Source organism: Scyliorhinus canicula, chromosome 24 (genome assembly GCF_902713615.1).
Source record: "Scyliorhinus canicula chromosome 24, sScyCan1.1, whole genome shotgun sequence".
Taxonomy (NCBI): Eukaryota; Metazoa; Chordata; class Chondrichthyes; order Carcharhiniformes; family Scyliorhinidae; genus Scyliorhinus; species Scyliorhinus canicula.
In genome coordinates this window covers 20,681,390-20,706,414 of record NC_052169.1, presented here as the reverse complement: position 1 = coordinate 20,706,414, position 25,025 = coordinate 20,681,390, and the positions used below count along the sequence as shown (strand labels likewise).

Here is a 25,025-nt window from a genome sequence, read left to right as displayed (position 1 = left end):
TCGGAGCACTGCTCCTTCCTCAGGTGAATGGTTAAAAGGGTTATGGGGATAGTGTAGGTGTAAAAGGCAATGAAGTGTCTAATCAACTCTTGATCATATAGAATGGTGGAGCAGGCTTGACGGGCTGAATGGTCTATTCATGTTCCTAATCCATCTCTAATGGAAGAGCCCAGCGTTACAGCCAGTTGGGAGGTAGCCTAACTACGCCGCAAATTGATAAAGCAGGAGCGCAGTTAGATTGGTCACCCAAAAGCCCTCTGCTCCAGTGAAAAAGCAGCTTCAGAAGCTTTGTGTCCCTAGAGTACCTGTTTGACACTGAGATAACTGCACCGTAGCGCATTATAATGCGGAGAGCGGCCTGCCTACTCTAACTGCTCTCTGCTCTGGGAGTCTGTGACCTTCCTGCTCAGAAGGACAGAGTTTGGTTTATGAATGAAACATTGCCGTGCCCAAGGCCTTGTAGAGAGTTACATTACAGGAGGCCATTCAGCCCATGCCTGCCATGGCTCTCTGTAATGAGCTATCCAATTAGTCCTGCTCCATTTCCTCATAGCGCTGCAGATCTCCTTTAAGTATTTATTATTTCCCTTTGGAAAGTTATCGTTGAAGCTGCTTCTACCACCCATTCATTCAGGCAGCACGTTTCAGATATAACTCGAGTGGAAGCATTTTCTCCCCACTCTTCCCAATCGGAAATATTTTGCTAATTATTCACAATCAGTGGCCTCTGTACTGACCCTTCAGCCCGTCGAAACCCTTTCTCCCTATCTGTTGTTCATGTTGAGCATTTCCGCCTAATGTAGAAATGTCTGCGATATAAATGTACATATGTATGGGCGCAATTTAAGTCCAGCAACAGAGAGAATGAGAAATTCAAGGATTTGCAACATAGTAGATGGTGCTGCTAGCTTTGGACAGCAAGACCCAGATGATTCTGCACCCGAGGTATGGGGTGGGTCTCGGTTCGATTGATTGATTGGTGGCCAATGAATTGGCCAAAAGGCTGTGTTCTGCCCAGTAATAGATGGTGATTGGATCTTGCGTAAGTGGGATGATTTCCAAATACCTGAGGAAAGCAGAGTTTGAGGCCTGAACACACGGAGACCGGGATCTCGCTCTCTCCTCTCTTTCCCTCTCTCCTCTTTCCCCCTCTCTCTTCTCTCTCTCTCCCTCTCTTTCTCTCTTTCCCTCTCTCTCTCTTTCCCTCTCTTTCTCTATCTCCCCCTCTCGCTCTCTTTCCCTCTCGCTCTCTTTCCCTCTCGCTCTCTCCTCTTCCCTCTCGCTCTCTCCTTCCCTCTCGCTCTCTCCTTCCCTCTCGCTCTCTCTTTCCCTCTCGCTCTCTTTCCTCTCCTCGCTCTCTTTCCCTCTCGCTCTCTTTTCCCTCTCGCTCTCTTTCCCTCTCGCTCTCTTTCCCTCTCGCTCTCTTTCCCTCTCGCTCTCTTTCCCTCTCGCTCTCTTTCCCTCTCGCTCTCTTTCCCCTCTCGCTCTCTTTCCCTCTCGCTCTCTTTCCCCCTCTCGCTCTCTTTCCCCCTCTCGCTCTCTTCCCCTCTCGCTCTCTTTCCCCTCTCTCTCTTTCCCCCTCTCGCTCTCTTTCCCCCTCTCGCTCTCTTTCCCCCTCTCGCTCTCTTTCCCCCTCTCGCTCTCTTTCCCTCCCTCTCGCTCTCTTTCCCTCTTTCCCTCTCTTTCCCTCTTTCCCTCTCTTTCTCTCTTTCCCTCTCTTTCTCTCTTTCCCTCTTCTCTTCTTTCCTCTCTTTCTCTCTTTCCCTCTCTTTCTCTCTTTCCTCTCTTTCTCTCTTCCCTCTCTTTCCTCTCTTTCCTCTCTTTCTCTTTCCTCTCTTTTCTCTTTCCCTCTCTTTCTCTTTCCTCTCTTTCTCTTTCCCTCTCTTTCTCTCTTTCCTCTTTTCTCTTTCCTCTCCCCTCTCGCTCTCTTTCCCTCTTTCTCTCTCTCTTTCCCCCTCTCTCGCTCTCTCTTTCCCCCTCTCTCGCTCTCTCTTTCCCCTCTCTCGCTCTCTCTTTCCCCCTCTCTCGCTCTCTCTTTCCCCTCTCTCGCTCTCTCTTTCCCCCTCTCTCGCTCTCTCTTTCCCCCTCTCCGCTCTCTCTTTCCCCCCTCTCTCGCTCTCTTTCCCCCTCTCTCGCTCTCTCTTTCCCCCTCTCTCGCCTCTTCTTTCCCCCCTCTCTCGCTCTCTCTTTCCCCCTCTCTCGCTCTCTCTTTCCCCCTCTCTCGCTCTCTCTTTCCCCCTCTCTCGCTCTCTCTTTCCCCCTCTCTCGCTCTCTCTTTCCCCCTCTCTCGCTCTCTCTTTCCCCCTCTCTCGCTCTCTTTCCCCCCTCTCTCGCTCTCTTTCCCCCTCTCTCGCTCTCTCTCTTCCCCCTCTCTCGCTCTCTTTCCCCCTCTCTCGCTCTCTTTCCCCCTCTCTCGCTCTCTTTCCCCCTCTCTCGCTCTCTTTCCCCCTCTCTCGCTCTCTTTCCCCCCTCTCTCGCTCTCTCTTTCCCCCTCTCTCGCGCTCTCTTTCCCCCTCTCTCGCGCTCTCTTTCCCCCTCTCTCGCGCTCTCTTTCCCCCTCTCTCGCGCTCTCTTTCCCCCTCTCTCGCGCTCTCTTTCCCCTCTCTCTCTCTTCCCCCTCTCTCGCGCTCTCTTTCCCCCTCTCTCGCGCTCTCTTTCCCCTCTCTCTCGCTCTCTTTCCCCCTCTCTCGCTCTCTTTCCCCCTCTCTCGCTCTCTTTCCCCCTCTCTCGCTCGCTCTCTTTCCCCTCTCTCGCTCTCTCTTCCCTCTCTCGCTCTCTTTCCCCCTCTCTCTCGCTCTCTTTCCCCCTCTCTCTCGCTCTCTTTCCCCCTCTCTCTCGCTCTCTTTCCCCCTCTCTCTCGCTCTCTTTCCCCCTCTCTCTCGCTCTCTTTCCCCCTCTCTCTCGCTCTCTTTCCCCCTCTCTCGCGGCTCTCTTTCCCCCTCTCTCGCGCTCTCTTTCCCCCTCTCTCGCGCTCTCTTTCCCCCTCTCTCGCGCTCTCTTTCCCCCTCTCTCGCGCTCTCTTTCCCCCTCTCTCGCGCTCTCTTTCCCCCTCTCTCGCGCTCTCTTTCCCCCTCTCTCGCGCCTCTCTTTCCCCCTCTCTCGCGCTCTCTTTCCCCCTCTCTCGCGCTCTCTTTCCCCCTCTCTCGCGCTCTCTTTCCCCCTCTCTCGCGCTCTCCCCCTCTCTCGCGCTCTCTTTTCCCCCTCTCTCGCGCTCTCCCCCTCTCTCGCGCTCTCCCCCTCTCTCGCGCTCTCCCCCTCTCTCGCGCTCTCCCTTTCACTCTGTATTCTCTCATTCTTTTCTCTCGTTCTTTTTTCTCTCTCGCCCTTTTTTCTCCTTTTTTTTTTCTCGTGAATGTATATGTACGGGGGGGGGGGGGGGGGGGGGGGGGGTTTGGAGTTAAAGTCAATCAGTTGTTTTTGCTGCAGATTTCATTAAAGTTCTGATTGTACATAAAAATTAAGTTTGTTAAAATTCACCAACCTGGTGACTGGTTTGGGTCAAAGACTTCAGGTATGTTTCTAAGAATTCTTGGTGAATTAAATTGTGTTGTGACTCCGGGTCAAGTGGGGCTGGATTTGACCGTGCACTGGCACTGGCCCAGGGTGGTGTAACACTGTTCACTCTCGTGTTCACTTCAGCCCTGAGCTGGACTGAATCGACTTTGCATTACTGAAAATAGCTGCAGTTTGGGCCCAGGGTGCTTGACACTAGTCGGCTAAGGAATGGCAGCGTTTCGGGAATTTGCAACTGTGCCTCCTTGGAGGAATGTACTAAATACATAGGCAGGAAGGGGCATGAGGTCCTGCGGCAGGAGTTCAGGGAGCTAGGCAGAAAGTTAAACGACAGGACCTCTAGGGTTGTAATCTCAGGATTACTCCCTGTGCCACGTGCCAGTGAGGCTAGAAATAGGAAGATAGAGCAGCTACACACGTGGCTAAACAGCTGGTGTAGGAGGGAGGGTTTCCGTTATCTGGACCACTGGGAGCTCTTCCGGGGCAGGTGGGACCTGTACAAGAAGGACGGGTTGCATTTAAACTGGAGAGGCATAAATATCCTGGCTGCGAGGTTTGCTAGTGTCACACCGGAGGGTTTAAACTAGTATGGCAGGGGGGGTGGGTACCGGAGCAATTGGTCAGAAGGCGAAAAAATTGAGGGAGAACTACGGAATAGGGCCAGTATGGCTCTGAGGGAGAGCAGACAGGGAGATGTTGCTGAAAACAGTGGGACTGGTGGCCTGAAATGCATATGTTTTAATGCAAGAAGTATTTGCCAGCGGGCGATAGAGGAGCAGATAGGTAGACAGATTTTGGAGAGGAGTAAAAGCAACAGGGTTGTTGTGATGAGAGACTTTAACTTCCCCAATATTGACTGGGACTTGGTGCTAGGGGCTTGGACGGGGCAGAGTTTGTAAGGAGAGCATCCAGGAGAGCTTAAAACAATATGTAGATAGTCCAACTAGGGAAGGGGCTGTACTGGACCTGGTATTGGGGAATGAGCCCAGCCAGGTGGTAGAAAGTTTAGTTTAGACAGCAGCGTGGTCGGCACAGGCTTAGAGGGCCGAAGGGCCTGTTGCTGTGCTGCACTTTTCTTTGTTCTTTGTTCTTTGTTCTTTAAAGGACTGAATGATTGAGCTGTGGTTGTAATGTCATGTTTTGTGTTTTTTTTTCCAGTGTGTTCGATTAGTGTCCTGGGAGAGAGTGACGTGATGCAGGAGTTCTTGGCTGATTCTAGTGAGGTAAGATCATCAAAAAGGAAGGCTGGCTTACGGACCTGTTTTACACCGAATTCAGAGATCAATATTGAACATAACCACACCGCACGCAGCCCCTCGACGCTTTTCTACCAATCAGGCAGATGATGACAGCACGTTAACTCCCTGTACCATTTGTTGTGGTTCGATAGCCTATAAGACCGTTACCTAGCAAACTAAAACCACCTCCATTTTGAGATTTATAACCCATCCCAATCACAGAGTACCATTTTGTCTGAAGAATTGCTTCCTATTACCACCCCACAACAGCCTTAATCATAGAATTTACAGTGCGGAAGGAGGCCATTCAGCCCATCGAGTCTGCACCGGCCCTTAGAAAGGGAACCCTAATTAAGCCCATGCCTCCTCCCTATCCCAGTAACCCTGTCTAACCTTTTGGACGCTAAGGGGCAATATGGCATGGCCAATCCATCTAACCTGCACATCTCTGGACTGTGGGAGGAAACCGGAGCACCCCGAGGAAAACCACGCAGACACGGGGAGAACGTGCAGACTCCGCACAGACAGTGACCCAAGGGCGGTATTGAATCCAGGACCCTGGAGTTGTAATGCAGCAGTGCTAATCACTGCACAACCGTGCTGCCCCTCGAAAATGCGATTTAAATCTGGCTGGTTCCTCCTGTTGCACAGAAAGCTGTTACAATTAAACCCGTTTTTGGGCGGCACATGGCGCAGTGGTTAGCACTGCTGCCTCACGGTGCCGAGGAACCGGGTTTGATCCAGTCTAGGGTGACTGCCCATCTGGAATTGGGCCATTCACCCCGTGTCTGCATGAGTCTCACCCCCACAACCTAAAACAGGTGGATTGGCCATGCTAAATTGACCCTTAATTGGGAAAAAATTATATTTAAAAAGAAAAAAAGAATTAATACCATTTCTAACTTCTGGGTAACTATTGTAAAGACACGGACCGATTTCCCCGTCACCACAGGTCCAACTCGACCCAATGACCCACCCACCTCTGGTTTCAATCCCCCCACCACCCCAAAATCATGTCAACATGCCTTCTCCTTAGCCTGTCAATTTCAATGGACATTTTAAACTTAACCTGATTTACAACATCCAAGTGCTGCAAAGACAATGACATGTCCCTTTTCAGTCTGACTCTGCTGGACTGTGATTGGATTGGATTTGTTTATTGTCACGTGTACCGAGGTACAGTGAAAAGTATTTTTCTGCAAGCAGCTCAACAGATCATTCAGTACATGGGAAGAAAAGAGAAGAAAAGAAAATACATAATAGGGCAACACAAGGTAACTACATAAGCACTGGCATCGGATGAAGCATACAGGGTGTAGTGTTAATGAGGTCAGTCCTTAAGAGGGTCATTTAGGAGTCTGGTGACAGTGGGGAACAAGCTATTTTTGATACTTCTGTATCTTCTGCCCGATGGAAGAAGTTGGAAGAGTGAGTAAGCCGGGTGGGAGGGATCTTTGATTATGTTGCCCGCTTTCCCCAGGCAGCGGGAGGTGTAGATGGGAGTCCATGGATGGGAGGCAGGTTCGTGTGATGGACTGGGCGGTGTTCACAACTCTCTGAAGTTCCTTGCGGTCCTGGGCCGAGCAGTTGCCATACCAGGCTGTGATGCAGCCCGATAGGATGCTTTCTATGGTTCACCTATAAAGGTTGGTAAGGGTTAATGTGGACATGCCGAATTTCCTTAGTTTCCTGAGGAAGTATAGGCGTTGTTGTGCTTTCCTGGTGGTAGCATTGACGTGGGTGGACCAGGACAGATTTTTGGAGATGTGCACCCCATGGAATTTGAAACTGCTAACCATCTCAGCCCCGTTGATGCTGACAGGGGTGTGTACAGTACTTTGCTTCCTGAAGTCAATGACCAGTTCTTCAGTTTTGCTGGCATTGAGGGAGAGATTGTTGTTGCTACATCACTCCACTAGGTTCTCTATCTCCCTCCTGTATTCTGACTCGTCGTTATTTGAGATCCGGCCCACTATGGTTGTATCGTCAGCAAATTTGTAGATGGAGTTGGAACCAAGTTTTGCTACGCAGTCGTGTGTGTACAGGGAGTAGAGTAGGGGGCTAAGTACGCAGCCTTGCGGGGCCCCGGTATTGAGGACTATTGTGGAGGAGGTGTTGATGTTCATTCTTACTGATTGTGGTCTGTTGGATGCTGGATCTCGCCCAACCTGAGTCGGAGAGTCGGGCACGGAAGGCATTTCACTTAAGTAATTGGCCACGGAAGTAATTGGCCACGGAGTGACAATCCGGCACTGATTGCCACTCTGAGGAAATTGTGGTCCAATAGTTTTCCCTTTAAGATGAAAGGGTTGATAGGCTAGATAAACATCTCAATTATGCAAGTACAGAAGTATTACATCTGCCAGTGCCTCAATGGGAAATGTACCAATTGCTGTTGTTAAATGTAACACTGAAGCATTAAACCCTTGTCTCAAATATGAAGCTGGGACTGAAATGCAAAGTACTTTTGTTAAGGGTAATGGATTATTTGTTGTGCCAACAATGTGCCTTAGCTGAGCTGCAAGACATCTGTCTTATTCATAGAATGATTCAGCACAGTGAAGCCATCTGAAAGAGATATCTAATTAGTGCCACTCCCTGCACTTTCTCCTGAGCCCTACAAAAATGTCAGTATTTATTCAGTTCCCTTTTTGAAAGTTATTCAGTCAACTTCCACCCTTTCAGTCAGTGCACTCCACACCATAAAGTGCTGCGTAAGTTTCTCCTCCCCCCCATTGCCACTTATTTTAAATCTGGGTCCTCGCTTACTGACCTTCCTGCCAGCAGTTACCAAAATCCTATATGATTTTGAGCACCTGTATTGAATCTCCGCCTCACTCCAGCTCTAGAATAAAAACACCCCAGCTTCGTATCGCTGCTCCCATTCTATTAATTCCCCTTGGAGTATAGGTTGTATCCAATGCCCGAGGGGGTGTCTTCAGCACACGGCAGTTGTGTTTTGCGCAAGTTGGTGTCACATTTGGGAGCACTGTAGCTTCACAGCGCTACAGGTTCGATTCCCCATTGGGTCACGTTCTTTGTGGAAGCGGCACGTTCTCCCCGTGTCTGCGTGGGTTTCCTCCGGTTTCCTCCCACAGTCCAAAGACATGCAGGTTAGGTGGATTGGCCATGCTAAATTGCCCTTAGTGTCCAAAAAGGTTAGGAGGGGTTATTGAGTTAGGGGGATAGGGTGGAAATGAGGGTTTAAGTGGGTTGGTGCAGAGTCGATGGGCCGAATGGCCTCCTTCTGCACTTTATGTTCTATGTTCATTTGTACAATAGAATGTAAAGGTCGGTTGCATTTGATTATCAGTAGGGGCTGGTTTAACACAGTGGGCTAAATAGCAGGCTTGCAATGCAGAATAAAGCCAGCAGCGCGGCTTCAATTCCCGTGCCAGCCTCCCCGAGCAGGTGCCGGAATGTGGCGACTAGGGGCTTTTCACAGTCATTGAAGCCTTACTCGTGACAATAAGCGATTATTATTATTTCCTGATGATATCGGAGCACTGTTTTATCTGAATAGTCTAGTTGGATTAAGTTATGGATCCATGCAAGTATTTATTATTTATTTTTTTATTATATACATTTAGAGCAGCCAGTTATTTTTTTTTCAAACTAAGAGGCAATTTAGCGTGGCCAATCCACCTAAGCAGCACATCTTTGGGTTGTGGGGGTGAAACCCACGCAGACACGGGGAGAATATGCAAACTCCACATGGAGAGTGACCCAGAGCCCGGATTGGAACCCGGGTCCTCCGTGCTGTGAGGCTGCTGTGCTAACCACTGTGCCACATGCCGCCCTGCAAGTATTTTATATGTCCTTGGTGTTACGGGCCTGTGGAAAAATAAGCGTTTCTGCGAAGGATACACTTTGATCAAAAGATGGAGATAATTATACCCAAGGAATGTGGTCTATTTTTTATTTAAAGAAATGCACCAAGTAATGAATTACTTTTGAATGTAGTCACTGTTGTGGGCGGCATGGTGGCACAGTGTTGCTTCACAGCTCTGGGGTCCCAGGTTTGATTCCCAGCTTGGATCACTGTGCGGAGTCTGCACGCTCTCCCCGTGTATGCGTGGGTTTCCTCCGGGTGCTCCGGTTTCCTCCCACAGTCCACAGATGTGCAGGTTAGGTGGATTGGCCATGCTAAATTGCCCTTGGTGTCCAAAAAGGTTAGTTGGGGTTACGGGGGTAGGGTGGAGGTGTGAGCTTAGTGTCCTTTCCAAGGGCCGGTGCAGACTCGATGGGCCGAATGGCCCCCTTCTGCACTGTAAATTCTAAGATTCTATAGTGTTGGTAACCTGGCAGCTATGTTGCATCTCACAAACAGCCAAATGAGAACTCACTAACCTGACTACCTTGCTCTTCTTGAAAAGATTCTGTGGCACTATTTCACAACCCCCTGAGAGGCCTCCTGTTCAAATTCTTACCTGAAAGGCTGTGCATCTGACAGTGCAGTACTCCTGTAGTACTGTTCTGGAGTGAGCCAGCTCTGAAGTTGGACCAGCAGTGATGTCGGACTTGATTTTCCTCATTTTCCTGTGGATCACTAAAGTCCCTGTGTTATGCAGTGTGTGTGTGTGTGTGATGGGCTTCATCTGGGAAACTGGAATACTGTTTAATTGAGCCTCCTTTCGCATGAATTGATCCCACTGCTTAATGAGTTTTTTCCTGTAATCAGATTGCACGAGCCATCACTGAGATGTACACAGGCCTCACAGTACTGGAAGCTGTGAATCGTAGATTCAGGTCTGCAGTACTGAAGATATTTTGGGTTAATTGACCTTCTCTCCGAGGGCTGTACGGATCATTGTACGGCACTGTTTGGTGAAGCAAAGATGTTTTGGAGCTCTCGGTTTGGAGAGGAGAGACGGTGCGAGAATCCACTTACAGCTTTCAGGAATCGTTTTTGCCAGCCTTAACTGCTCAGATAGTGACCTTGAAGGAGAGAGGGTATTGGAAATGAGGGCACTGCTTTGGTTGAAGTGGGATTGGCCCTCTGATATGCCCTGCCTCTCTCTGTAAGTAGTATCGGTACTGTGAACAGCTAGCCGCAGTTTGTGTTTGCTCTGTGATCTGAGCTCCAGTTACAGGTATCTCTTGGGTATAAAACTGTGACTACTATTAAAACCAATCCAGGTCACAGACAATCTGCTTCAGTAAACACTTGTACTGACTGTTGCCTTCTCGACTTATAAATGCTGTCAGTGACTGGATATCTTGAGTGCCAATCAACGTGTGGAGTCTGTGTACTGGGTGTGATGGACAGTCAAATGTCATTTTATTGGCGCCATTTGGTGAAAGATTTGCTTTTTAAAAAAATAAATTTAACCTAATTCATTTTATCTAATTAATGGGCAATTTAGTGTGGCCAATCCACCTGCCCTGCACATCTTTTGGGTTGTGGGGGTGAGACCCACACAAACACTGGGAGAATGTGCAAGCTCCACACGGACAGTGACCCGGGGCCGGGATTGAACCTGGGTCCTCGGCGCCGTGAGGCAACAGCGCTAACCACTGCGCCACCGTGCTACCCGAAAGATTCGCTTCAGATGATAAGGACTAGGACTGAGGCACCAAGTAAAGTGAGTTGGATAACGAGGGAAACGAGAGGGGGTTAAAGGTGGAGATTGTGGGCAAGGAAGAGAAGCTAAACTGAATAGTATCAAAGGAGATCACTGAATCACCGAAGCGGATCTGTCTTCACCGACGCATGAAAACCACCTGACCTGCCTTCCCAATCCCATTGGCCAGCATTAGGCCCACAGCCTTGAATGTTACCTCGTGCCAAGTGCTCAACCAGGTACTTTGTAAAAGATGTGAGGCAACCCACCTCTACCACCCTCCCAGGCCGTGCATTGCAGACCGTCACCCCACGCTCTGGGTAAAAAAATTTTTTCCTCAAATCCCCCCCCCCCCCCCCCCCCCCTCTAAATCACCTGCTCCTCAGTTTTCCTGCATAACTGACCCTTCAACTAAGGGGAACAGCTGCTCCCTATCCACCCTGTCCATGCTCCTCACAATCTTGTCCACCTCGATCAGGTTGCCCCTCTGTCTTCTCTGCTTCAATGAAAACAACCCAAGCCTGTTCAGCCTCTCTTCATCAGGCGGCAAGGTAGCAGTGATTAGCACGGTTGCTTCACGGCGCCGGGATCTCGGGTTCAATTCCCTGCTTGCGTCACTGTCTGCGCGGAGTCTGCACGTTCTCCCCGTGTCTGCATGGGTTTCCTCCGGGTGCTCCGGTTTCCTCCCACAAGACGTGCTGTTAGGTGAATTGGACATTCTGAATTCTCTCTGTGTACCCAAACAGGTGCGCAATGTGGCGACTAGGGGCTTTTTGCAGTAACTTCATTGCAGTGTTAATGTAAGCCTACTTGTGACACTAATAAAGATTATTGTTACAAATGTTCCATCCCAGGCAACATCCTGGTGAATCTCCTCTGTGCCCCCTCCAGTGCAATCTCATCCGTTCTATAACGCGGCGACCAGATCTGCACACAGTACTCCAGCTGTGGCCTCACCAAAGTTCTCCACAACTCCAACATGACCTCCCTGCTTTTGTAATCTATGTAGAGATAGATTAACACCAATGGGTTTTGGGGAGGAGATATGGGAGCAGAAAGAGAAAGGGAACCATGAAATGTGGGATGGGGTGGTGGGTAAACAGAGGGCTGATCAGGCGAAAGGTATAGATGGGGCAGAGTGAGTGAGCTGAGGTTGAGATGTGTGGAGGCTAAGAAAACGATGGCATCATACCAAAAGTTAAATCTCACCAGCTCATGGCATGTAAGACTGCAGATGAAGGTCCCTCAACAAACCATTGAGTATATCCCGCAATCTGACTTGCCAATATTATTGAACAGAGCGATACTGCTTCCTGAGTATTAATGGTCCCACCGAGTTCTGCCCTGGGAGAGATTGGATTTCTTTTAAATCCAGTCTTCTGAAAATACCTCAAACTTTGGATATTCAATGAAAATTTGGGTAGGGGGGAATATATCTTTTTTTTAAGCTAATATTTTATTCCGGTATTTATAATTTTAACATTAAACAAAGAGATCCAACACTAACAAAAACCCCACGATAACATACCCATACCCAAACCCCCCCCCAAAGCTTAGATCCTAACTACCCATACTTTAGATTTCCTACCCTTATTCGTCACTTCCATGCCCCCCCCCGGCTGATGGTCAGTTCTTCTTGAAGAAGTCGATGAATGGCTGCCATCTCCAAGCGAACCCCTTAAGGTGAACTTAATTTTCTCCAGCCTAAGAAACCCTGCCATGTCACTGACCCAAACCCCCGACTTTGGAGGCTCCGAGTCCCTCCATCCCAACAAAATCCGTCTTCGGGCCACCAGGGAGGCAAACACCAAAACGTGTGTTCCCCCCCCCCGGGCTCCCGGAACTTCCAACACTCCAAATATTGCCACCTCTGGACTCGGAGTTACCCTCCCTTCCAGGACCTCTGATATGACATTTGAAAATCCTTGTGGAAACATATCTTCGAAGGGCGAATTCAATATTACTTAAAAATGGAGCTGCTTTTAACCATCTGCTACTGTTTTGCAATGGATGTGTGTGAGCTCCAGATGTGGTAATGTGTAGTTAACAATATCATTACCATCTCAGCTGGATATTTACATGGGTTTGACATTTGAGACTGGTGTATAGTCAAGGCCCTAGCTTTGCTTGAATCAATTTTACACTTTGTGTCGTGGTCTTGTTCTGCTGCCTTGCTCTCTCCCCAACCCCTCCCCCCATTTAACCCCTTTCAACCATGTATTGTATCCCCATGCCTCTGCCAGTATGATTCTATTAGCCACATATCAGGAGAGGGATCCCAGTCTGTTTGGAGCTCAGTTCAGTCTCGGTCTCTCTCCCTTTTGTTTGGTTACTCTTTGGCCCTGAATGCACAGTCCAGATTGGAACCCTATCCCATGGACCATTGTATGCCTGGGAGATGTTTGCTGTTGTAAACAGGTCGCGTGCAGTCTCTCCTTTTGTCCCTTGGGTAGGGGTGTTGATCTAAGTTGTGCTCGAGTGGGTGTCGCTGTATTGAGCGGAACCCAACCGAAGAGGGAACCATTCCCAGCTGCGTTTGCAAGAATCCTCATGGCTGGTGTGAGGAAGACCTGGGATCAGGTGGCCGTAAGCCTGTCCATGGTACAGGTAGAGAAGGGGCAGCAAGAAGATAAACTGAGATCTACAGTACATGCGTCGGCCTTCCATTAATTTACCTTTCTTTCCTTTAAGTTGATGACTTTGACATTCATTATGCAAGCCTCCTGTTGTGCATGTGTATTCACCTGTAATGGATAAAGTTTTCCAGTCACCTCTGAATATTTGTTCGGAGCACTGGTCTCAACTTGGCAATCGGAGCTCGCATAAAAACGGACCAAAACCAATCAAACCCTCATGTAAAACCGAGATACTGTCAGGATTTCAGGACTGTCTTCAAACTATTTTGGGCCTTGTGACTATTGGTTCGGCGTAGGGTCAGCTTCCTCTCTCAAAAGGGGAGCCTGCGGTCCTCCGGTGCCCATGGCGACTTTTGTTCAGGTAACAGTACAGTAAAGTGGATGGCATGGGTTTGAATGGCAGTCTGATGGCCATTAGCATCTTGTTCTCTCGCGAGTGGGTTGGGGTGGATTTGCGAGTGTTGGACACGCAGAGCCAGCTGGCTCGCACTGAGCTCTGTCCATGATGGTTAAATCAGTATTGTAGTCTGCCGAGCTCCCCATGACATGGACGGTTTGCACTGCTAAAGGTCTGGGGAGGATAACGTGGATTCAAAGCATTGAAGTCCAATCACAAACCAATGCTGCCTTTGAGTGCAGAGTCTTGATTTTGTAAAATAAATTTAGAGTGCCCAATTCATTTTTTCCAATTAAGGGGCAATTTAGCGTGGCCAATCCACCTACCCTGCACATTTTTGGGTTGTGGGGTCAAAACCCACGCAAACACTGGGAGAATGTGCAGACTCCACACACAGTGGCCCAGAGCTGGGATCGAACCTGGGACCTCGTCGCCGTGAAGCAGGAGTGCTAGCCACTGTGCTACCCTGGATGCAGAGTCTTGACGAGGGCAGATTGACCAGTTGATCTATCCTGGAATGACGGCTAACCCCTATTGGACCTGATTGGCGAAGCTGTGCCGATTGGGATAAATGCCTGTAGATGTAGCTAGAATTGGTGCCGTGTCTAAGGAAATCGAAACAGGGAGTGTTTGAGACGCAATTTGTATTTTCTGTTGGGAATCCAATTGTAATATTTGATGTCGTTGCTGAAATAATGTTCTGGTCCCACACATCTCCCTCAGGTTAGGTAATTATACTCGACCTTTCCAGTAAATGAATGTTCTAACAGCTGCATGTTTATCGTTCCACTGTTCCAGAGTATAAACGGGCTGTCAGATGTGGACTTGAGGATAGCGTTGCCCGACAGGAACATCATCACGGTCACCGTGAAAAAGAACAGCACTGCAGAGGAGGTCTACAGGGTGAGTGAGTCATTGGCTCAAGGTTCTGGCGAATCGCGTAAGAATGAAGCCAATAAATAATTGTACAGTAATTCAGAACTTGAGTACAGGTGGAAAAAGGCACTGTCAAGGCAATCATCAGGGCAATTCACAAGAATGTCAAATGTAAAGGGAACAACAATTTATACTGCATGAGAATACTGTCCTGATTGGTTGGCAAGTGGACTCTGTGGTGGTGTTGCCATGGGGAATGCACCAGTTAGCTGCAAATGACAATTAACTGCCAAGCTTTGTTTAAACGAAAATCAGGCAGGTTGACTCTGATTGTTTAAGGCATTGCCCTGGGGAATGAACCACTCAGCCATCAGTTAACTGGTGCATTCGCCACGGCAACACCGTTACCAATCAGAGTCCAGTTGCTAACCAATCAGCGCACTATTCACATGCAGTATTAATTGTTGTTCCCTTTACATTTGGTATTCTTGCTAATTGTCTTGATGTGTGCAAGACAAAGAGCTTCGAGAACATGTCTTTCTTCAGCAACCAACCTAATGTTGACTAATAGGAAAGCTTGCCGTTTGGTTTTTGTTGCCGCGTTTGGCAAACATTGAAGAACAGATTTAGCTTTTGGCTGAAAAAACACAACCGCAAGAATGAGCTCCAATAGGGTGAACTGTAGTCAGCAGGGGTAGTGTGACCAAGGGGATCAAAGCGCTGGATTATGGCTTTAATTTTAATTTTAAAAATAAAATAATCTTTATTGTCACTGTTATGGGGGCGGCTTTTTCAGAACCCCAAAATGTATCATGGAGTTCAACCAACCTCTCCCTTTAATGGATTGTTGCTTTTGAAGCACACGGCTTGTTCTCCAGGTGTGGTATTATAATTATGGATACGTGGGTTTTTAAACACAAAACAATGTTTATTCCATGAATTCAACTTAACCTTTAAATAAACATTGGATCACTTACCACCCCTTACTTTAAAGATAACCCCGAAAATAATACAACACTAAATAATCCCTCAAAATGTTCCTTCAAACCTCCAAAAGACTTCACCTTTAACAACAGAAACAAATCAGGTTAAAGACATTACTACTGTGTTTAAATCACCCAAATTATTCAGAGATAGTCTTTCATGGCAGAGATCACAGCAGATCCAGCTCACTGCAAACACAGACACACCCAAGCACTTTTTCTCAAAACTGAAACTAAAACTCCCAAAAAGCAGACGTGAGCTCAGCTCAGCTCCCCCACCCTCTGACATCACCATTAATATGAGCTGCTCCATTTCTTAAAGGTACATTGCTTAAACATCCATTTCTTAAAGATACTCTCGCATGACAGTCACAAGTAGCTCACATTAACACTGCAATGAAGTTACTGTGAAAATCCCCCTTGTCGTCACATTCCGGCTCCTGTTCGGGTACACGAAGGGAGAATTCAGAATGTCCAAATTACCTGACAGCATGTCTTTCGGGACTTGTGGGAGGAAACCGGAGCACCCGGAGGAAACCCACGCAGACACGGGGAGAACGTGCAGACTCCGCACAGACAGTGACCCAAGCCGGGTATCGAACCTGGGACCCTGGGGCTGTGAAGCAACAGTGCTATCCATAATGCCACCGTGGAATGGTGTGGTTTGCCTAACCATTTGAGGGTTGTCATGAGTTAGCCTCATTGGTGTGTCCCCCCGCCCCACAGCTCAGCAGAAACCTGACCATGTGGTTCAGTGACTGCCAGGATCCCGTTCGTGTTCCGTCGCTCCTCAAAAGTAACGCTTTGGGTTTAATGGACTTGGAGAGTTCCTGGACATACCCGGCGCTGTAGAAATACCGGCTGTCTCTCTCCCTTTGCTTTCGGAGCTGCTAAACATCAAGATTATGACTTAATAAGCGATAGAATTTGGAGCTCCATTCTCTTCGCCCAGTAAATTTCTTATACCGAGATGGGTAAACGATATCAAAGAGCCGGGTAGATTATACACTTGACCAACACTTTCTGGACGAAATTTGAATCCACATCCTGTAAAGGAGAGTTCAACTAGCTGTTGTTTGAGCACGCTAATTGCCGCGTTGTGTCACATGCTCTGTACGGTATTCACCTTTTGACTGACCCCAAAGTCACACTTGTGTTTAATCCCGACAGGCTGCACAAGAGCACTTACGAATGGATAGCATCACAGCAAGTTTCTTTACACTGTTTGAAGTCGTGGACCACTTCTTTGGTAAGGACGACTTATTTGTTTTGTCATTATTGGGGTGGAAACTAATAATGGTGTCAGGGCATGTCAAAAAGCTGTGATAAAAGAGCAATAATTTAAAAGCCAACTAAACTGGTGTTCAGGAGCATGTTACATAAGGTTTAACTGGGCGAAAATGGCAGAATAAATAGGGGTGATTGCAAGTGTTATGGTGCTCGACCTCCCAAGGTGTATGGAGCAGGCTTAATGGACCATCTAGCCTTTTCCTGCCCTGCAGCATTGTTGGTATTTGTCATGTAGAACTTTGCCAAAACTAGGAAAGAGGTGTCCTTCATCAGTTTAAAACACTTGGATGATATCTCCCATCTCCCTCTCCCAGAAGAAACAATTGATCTTCCGCTGCATTGAATAAACTAATGAGATTAAAGGCAGATAAGTCTCCAGGACCTGATGGCCTGCACTCTAGGGTACTAAAGGAGGTGGCCGCAGAGATAATGGATGCATTGGTTGATATTTCAAAATTCCCTGGATTCTGGAAAAATCGGGTGGATTGGAAACACGCTAACCTGTTCAAAAAGTAAGAAACTATAGACTGGTTAGCTTGACCCCTGTGGTGTGGAAGTTGCTGGAATCAATCATTGAGGGGATGACAAAACATTTGGTAAGACTCAATCCACCATTATCAGCATGGTTTTATGAAGGGTAAGTCATGCTTGACAAACTCGCTTGAGTTCTTTTGAGGATGTAACCAGCAAGGTGGATAATGGGGAACCTGTGGATGTGGTATATCTAGACTTCCAGAAGGCGCCTGACAAGGTGCCACATAAAAGATTGACCTAGCAGGTGAGACCGCAGAGGATTGTGGGTAGAATACTAGATTGGATTGAAGTTTGGATGACTGACGAAAGCATGGGGTTGGGATAAATACAGTTCTCTGGCTGGCGAACTGTAACTAGCGGGGTGCTGCAGGGGTCAGTCCTCGGACCTCATCTGTTTACAATCTATACAAGTGATCTGCAAGCAGGGACAGTGTAACATAGCAAAATTTGTGGCTCATACTAAAACAGGTGGGAAAGCAGGCAGTGGAGAGGAGATCAAGAGTTTACAGATGGATATAGATCGGCCTGGAAATTGGGCCAAAATTTGGAAGATGGAGCTCAATGTGGATAAGTGTGAAGTTATCCATTTTGGCCGAAGGGCAGATTATTATCTAAATGGAAAGCAGATTCAAAATGCGTCTGGGCAGATGGATCTGGGCGTCTTTATTCATGAATTGCAGAAAGTGAGCATGCTGATACAGCATGTAATTTAAAAAAACAAATAGAATTTTAGCATTTATTGCAAAATGACTGGAGTATAAATTAGAGAAGTATTGTTGCAATTGTATAGGGTGTTGATGAGACCACATCTGGAGTATTGTGTCCAGTTTTAGTCTCCCTTCTTTGAGGAAGGATGTGGTGGCATTAAAGGAAGTTCAGAGGAGGTTCACCAGATCGATTCCGGTGATGAAAGAGGTGACGTACGAGGAGAGATTAAACAGTTTGGGCTTATACACATGGAGTTTAGAAGGACGAGAGGGTATCTGATCGAGGTATATAAAATACTAAAAGGGAATGATAAAGTAAATGTAGACCAAATGTTCCCCCTTGTGAGGCAATCTAGAACAAGAGGTCACATATACGTTGAGAGGCAGTAGATTTAAAACTGAGATGAGGAGGAACTACTTCTCGCAGAGTTTGTGGAAATCGCTGCCCTATAGTGCGGTGGAGTCTGAATCGTTAAATGGTTTCAAGAAGGAGATAGATATATTTCTGATAAAAGAATGGGATGTGGGGAACAGGTGGGGAGGTGGATTTGAGACCAGGAAGAGATCAGCCATGATCTGATTGAATAGCGGAGCAGGCTCAAAGGGCTGAACTGTCCACTTCTGCTCCTAATTCCTAGTTCCTCTGCTTTACTTGAAAATTATTTGTTACTGTTCTTACCCTGCAGAAGCTTTTCCAATGATCAAAAGTTGGGTGTGATCCATGCTATTCCATTTAATTTAGAAATAGTCTTCTCTCAGTCACCAGGACTTCTGTTTGATTTTGAGACATTGGGACAGCTGACTGCTTGGTCAAAGCATTTGATCTGGAGGGACATGTTGAAGGAGGAAGCGTAAGGTAGAGATGGAGAGAATTAGGGAAAGGAGCCCAGAGGTTGTGTGTGGTTGACTGAAGAGACGCAATTGGTGAGACAAAGGGCATCAGGTGTTAACAAAGGCCAACATTCGAGAAATGCGGAGTTCTCAGATGGTTGTAGGGCCCTAGCGGAGGTGAATAATTTGAGCATCAGGATGTGATGAATCAGCAATGTGGGTATTTACTCATGCGCTGCACAATTGCTATGACCTCAGCCGTGTTGTTGATTTGCCAAGAGAGGTCTCCCCGTCCACCAGTTCAGGAGATTTGTGAGCCCTTTTCTGCTTGGAAATAGATGGTCAATTTGAGTAACTAGTTGTGCTTCAATGATGCAGAAAACAATTTGTGCATTCACAGAGCGGAAGCTGGTCCCCAGTGAGTTTCCACACAAACTGTACATACAGAACTACACGTCAGCAGCAGCTGGGACATGTCTCGTCATCCGGAAGTGGCTCTTCACAATGGCCCAAGAAGAACTTTTGAATGACAATGACCTCGCAGTAACCTACTTCTTCCATCAGGTACACGAGCCGTTTACTGTGCAGTGCACACTTTTGCAGCACAAAATACAGTCTGTGTCTCAGAATGGAGTTGGGATATAGAGAAAAACATGGAATTCTCAGCAATGTGATTGCTTAACTAGGGATCTTAAAAAGATTGGCTTAGCTTCTGTAATTGTAATGTCCTTTAATTCTACTTCAGGGCGGCGCAGTGGTTAGCATTGTTGCCTCACGGAGCTGAGGACCCGGATTCGATCCTGGCCCCGGGTCACTGTCCGTGTGGAGTTTGCTAATTCTCCCCGTGTTTGTGTGGGTCTCAACCCCACAATCTTAAGATGTGCAGGGTAGGTGGATTGACCATGTTGAGTTGCTCCTTAATTGAGAACAAAAATTGGGGGGTACTTTTTTAAAAAAAAACTACTTCAATTGCTTAAGGCAAAGTTCTGGGAGACTGAGACGGCGGATAGTTTACCAGATCCTGTTCTTTCGCTGTGTAATTACCCATTAGGAGGGGTGTGTAAGGAATTGACCTGGATGCTTTTCACTATAACTGGGGAACAGCTCATTTTCTTATCGTGTCATTTCCCTCTTCATAACTTGAGCCACTGCTTGGCTGTCTGTCTCTTTTGGAGGGGTGGCGGTTGAGGAGGGGGGGGGGGGGGGGGGGGGGGGGGCGCTGTGTATCGGGTTAGAGTGCTTTCTAAACAAGTGCAAAGTTGCTCCTTTCAGCGGTCTTTGCTTCACCTTGCTCAGTACAGCTGCAGTCTGTAAACTGGGGCATTCTGAAGGAAGCTAAATTGATCCCATTTGTCACTGTGCGCAAATCGGTAGTAAAAATAGGAAGCGCTGTAAATATGCAGGTCAGTCCGCATGTGAGATAGAGGAAGGTTAATGTTTCACATGGGTCCTAACATCAGTACCCCGCAGAAGAGGGAAAAGAACAAATCTCATTGCCAGCCTCCTCTATATCTATTTGGCTTTGATGCATGAGCGTGTCCATTAACTGTGGTACTTCACTGAAAGGACCAGTCCTGTTGGTACTGTCTTCAGTTTTGGACAAGTGTCAGATTATCCCAAAGGCTCAGTGGTAAAGAACTGGAAAAAAAAAGATAGTTTCATGATATTAATCACCGTATGGGAAAATCTAGGACAAAGTCTGTGGAAGTAACTGGGAGGTAGAAACATTTTGGGAATGGGGCTGTATGTTATTCACACTTGTGATCAATACTTTTTGAAATTTTATTTGTGACACTGGCGCGGTTACACCACTTGGCTCTCCTTACCCATGAGGGTTGAATCAAGTAGCTACAGTGGGACTGGAGTCACGTGGAAGGCACTCTGGGGAGGACTGGCGGGTTCTCTACTCTGATGGTCATTTTAAAAATTGATTAAAGGGATATGAGTGTCACTGGCTAGGTCAGCATTCATTGTCCATCTCTAATTGCCCTTGAGAAGGCAGTGGTGAACTGTTGCCTTGAACCGCTGCAGTCCCTGAGGTGTAGGAACACCCATAGTGCTGTTAGGGAGGGAGTTCCAGGATTGTGGCCCCAGGACAGTGAAGGAACGGCCGATATATTTCCAAGTCAGGATGGTGAGTGTCTTGGAGGGGAACTTCAAGGGGGAGGTGTTCCCATGTATCTGCTGCCCTTGTCCTTCTAGCTGGTAGTGGCCATGGGTTTGGAAGGAGCCTCGGTAAGTTGCTGCAGTGCATCTTGTAGATGGTACACACGGCTGCCACTGTGTGTCAGTGGTGGGGGGAGTGAATGTTTGTGGATGGGATGCCAATCAAGTGGGTTGCTTTGTCCTGGATGGTGTTGAGCTTCTTGAGTGTTGTTGGAGCTGCACTCATCCAGGCAAGTGAGGGAGTATTCCATCACACTCCTGACTTGTGCCTTGCAGATAATGGGCAGCCTTTGTGAGTCAGGAGGTCGCTGCAGAATTCCCAGCCTCTGACCTTGTAAAGCCACAGTATTTGTTCGTGAAACAGTTGGGCTTTATCTCCATTTCCTAACGCCAACTGCAAAGTACCAGATTTATTGAATTCAATTTCAACTTGGCTGTGTTTGGATTTGACCTCTCTGCCTCTGGAGTACTGGCCCACTACACTACCGTACCCATTGCAGCAGGGTGACTCGTTCTCTGGATGACGATGATACATTCAGAATTTAACAATCATCATCGATAGGCTCCTACGGAGTGCAACCGGAGGTCATTCATGAAGGCCCCGCCTTCTCAACCTTGCCCCCGCCTGAGCTGTGGTGATCCTCGGGTTAAATCACTACCAGTCAGCGCTCCCCCCCTCAAAGGGGAAAGCAGCCCATGGTCATCTGGGACTATGGTGACTTTACTTGCATGCTTACGGAGTGCAACAGAGCAAGCCAAAACTAAACTCACCCCTTCAGAATGTGGGATTGTTTGCATCCATAGGACTGTTCAATGGCTCATCGGGATGGCAGTGCCCCCTACAGTGCAGCACTCCCTCTGTATAGGAGTGGAGAGTCGGCCGAGGTTGTGTGCTGGAGTGGGATTGTAACCCAGGACCTGTGTTTCGATTTGATTTATTGTCACATGTACTGAAGTACAGTGAAAAGTATTTTTCTGCGGCCGAGGAACGTACACAGTACGTACACAGTAGACACAAGAATAATTAACAGGGAACATTGACAAATGGTACATCGACAAAACAGTGATGGGTTACAGTGCTGAACAAGGGGCCAAACAAAGCAAATACATGAGCAAGAGCAGCATAGGGCGGCGTGAATAGTGTTCCTACAGGGAACAGATCAGTCCGAGGGGGAGCCGTTGAGGAGTCTTGTAGCTGTGGGGAAGAAGCTGTTCCTATGTCTGGATGTGCGGGTCTTCAGATTTCTGTACCTTCTGCCTGATGGAAGGGCCTGGAAGAGGACAATGCCTGGGTGGGAGGGGTCTCTGATAATGCCGTCTGCCTTCCTGAGGCAGCGGGAGGTGTAGACAGAATCGATGTGGGGGTGGCAAGCTTGTCTGATGCGTTGGGCTGAGTTCCTGATCTTGACCTTTTTGCAATGAGAAATTCTGGAGAGTAGCCCTGTTCTAACCACAGACCTGGCAAGGAAACACATTTCTGGATTGGGGTGGCATGGTCCCAGGTGACAAAGACCCAGCAACCACAGCTTCTATAACTTGCATTTGTATAGCATCGTTTCATGTAGTAAAATGTCCCAAGGCCCTTGACAGGAGTGTTGTCGAAAAGGTTCGGCCATGACCAGAGCCCTGGCCAAAAGAAGCATCATTATGCTCTCCGTAAACCTGTTTGAATAGTATAAGCTACACCATGGTTATTGATAACCCCTCCGATTTGAGGGCCAGGTTTCACAGTTGCTACCATTATTATTTCTTTACCATTACCATTATATATCGGAGATGATATATTCTGTACATCTGGGAACATTCATTAGTCACAAAAATAAGTGAAAAACTGTCTTTAACTCTGAGCATCTTGGGTTGAAGTTTGCTTTAAAGATCACTACTGACAAAATGATGGCATGTACAAGTTTAAAAATGCGATAATTCAGAGTTCGATCTGAATTTAGATTTGGTTTTTGATTGACACTGTATTCAATCGATGTGTTTTAATTATTAGTTATGTAAATTCTTTCCCCAGCAACACTTGGCAACTTGACAAATATTGGGTTTCGAAACCTAATCTTCCCATCTTCCGGCTCCCAGTAGATTTGATCTCGGGCAGATTTGTTTAAAAACATTTTTCCCGTAAAATAAAGGTTGCTGACCCATCAGGCTCAGGAGTTCGCAGCACAAGAAGGCGGCAAAGCTGGCAGTGGTGGAGGGAATTAACATCCAGGATGTTCGAGAGGCTAGAATTGGAGTAGCGCCAACATCTGTGAGGGGTGTAGGGAACGAGCAATCCCAGAATAGTGCCCAGTCTTGCGAAATATTGGGTGGTGTGTTATCGCCTAACTCCCTGTCTCTGATGGTAACTGCAGGCCAGTGCGTCACTGCCCCAAGTCACTCGCTGTGTTGTAATTACAGGCTGTGGAGGATGTGAAGAAAGGGCGGATCCGAGTTGGCGATAAGTCGTACCAGCTCCAGAAACTCTCAGAGCAGCACAAGAAAGTCATGGTAGGACTCTGCTTTATTGTCTGTGTGTCTGCCGAGTCGGTTAATCTGCACCAGAACCTGCAGCTTCGGGCTGTGCTGAGATAGCCAGTCAGCAGAAATTGTACAAGAAGAATAACCTATTCCAATCTTTAACTACAGTTAAAGTAGGAGCCCATTCGGCCCATTTAGTCTGTACCTCTGCTTCCAAAAGTTGAGAATGGAACCAATTCTTCAAGCAATAGCAATCATGTGAATCGTAGAGTCCTCGAGGGGCAGTAATACCCAATGGGTAGGGCCGCATCGTGTCAAACTTGGGGTCCAGGTGATTCCAAGCTGCAGAAATAGCTGTGGTGTTGCTCATCCCGATGGAACGTGGCCAGATCACCTCCAGGTACCACAATGGAAGGCTGCTAAATGACACCAACCTTAAAACCAGATGGACACGGATCCAATTATCGGATTATACGCTTGCTTTTAAATAGTACAGTAAGACGTCTTATAACACCAGGTAAAGTCCAACAGGTTTGTTTCGAAGCACTAGTTTTCGGAGCACAGCTCCTTCCTCAGGTGAATGAAGAGGTAGGTTCCAGAAACATAGACAAAGTCAATGATGCAAGACGATACTTTGAATGCGAGTCTTTGCAGTAATCAAGTCTTTACAGATCCAGACGGAGCAACTGGAGAGAGGGATAACTGGAGAGAGGGAGAGAGGGCAGCAGAGCTTCTGATTGGCTGTTCCGGGGACATTTGCATACGTGCAGTGCGGTCAGCGTAAGTTGAAGGTGGTTTGTGAAGGGGCTGTTCTCGAGTGACAGCTTTACCCGAAACACTACTTACGTACTGTCTCCCACCCATCCTCCTCCTCTAACCAAAAAAAAAGTTCTGTCAGTTGGTCTAGTTTCAGCCGTTCAGAGGAGGAGGAGCAGTCTCTGGGTGAGTATAAAAACTCACTTTAACCCGGGGATCGAGGCCTAGTTTCGGGAGCTGTTCAGAGGAGGAGGAGCAGTCTCTGGGTGAGTATACAGACCTAACGGTAACTTCCTGTTTTCCACTTTTTTTCAAAAGTGACATCAGAGGGAAGCTGTGATCTAATTGGTTGATAACCAATCTGCCCCAAATTTAAAACTCGTAAACTTAAATTAAACAAATTAATTAATTAGAGATGGCTGGTCAGGTGATGTGCTTAAGCTGCTTGATGTGGGAGCTGGCAGATCCCATTGCGAGCTGCAGCGACCAGATCTGCAGTAAGTGTTGGCTGCTCGAAGAACTCCGGCTCAGAGTTGATGAGCTGGAGTCTGAGCTTCACACACTGAGGCACATCCGGGAGGGGGAGGCTTACCTGGACACTTTGTTTCAGGAGGCAGTCACACCTGTCAGAGTAAATAGTTTAAATCCTGCCAGTGGCCAGGGACAGCAGGGTGTGACTGCAAGTCAGGCAGGTAAAGGGAACCAGCAGTCAGGAACTCAGGAGCCTCAGCCCTTGACCCTGTCCAACAGGTACGAGGCACTTCCTCCCTGTGTGGATGGCGAACAGGGCTGCAGGAAGGATGAGTCAGCTGACCAAGGCACCATGGTTCAGCAGGCCATTCAAGGGGAGGAGGTAAATAGGCAAGTTGTAGTTGTAGGGGATTCTATTATCAGAGGGATAGATAGTATCCTTTGTGAGCAGGATAGAGGGTCCCGCATGGTATGTTGACTGCCCGGTGCTAGGGTGCGGGACATCTCTGACCGGCTTGAAAGGATATTGGAGAGGGAGGGGGAGGATCCAGTTGTTGTGGTCCATTTCGGTACCAACAACTTGGGCAAGTCTAGGAAAGA

General features: G+C 47.7%; 1 protein-coding gene across 2 annotated transcripts in view; it reads left to right on the top strand.

Moving 5' to 3' along the window:
• The window catches only part of LOC119956909 (sorting nexin-27-like), a 139,726-nt gene that overhangs the window by 97,129 nt on the left and 17,572 nt on the right, over positions 1 to 25,025 (top strand). For both annotated transcript variants that reach the window (XM_038784469.1, XM_038784470.1), the window contains exons 4-8: positions 4,672 to 4,736; positions 14,147 to 14,251; positions 16,378 to 16,456; positions 18,970 to 19,133; positions 23,139 to 23,228. In XM_038784469.1, the coding sequence (XP_038640397.1) occupies positions 4,672 to 4,736; positions 14,147 to 14,251; positions 16,378 to 16,456; positions 18,970 to 19,133; positions 23,139 to 23,228 (503 nt within the window). The remainder of the gene's footprint in view (positions 1 to 4,671; positions 4,737 to 14,146; positions 14,252 to 16,377; positions 16,457 to 18,969; positions 19,134 to 23,138; positions 23,229 to 25,025) is intronic.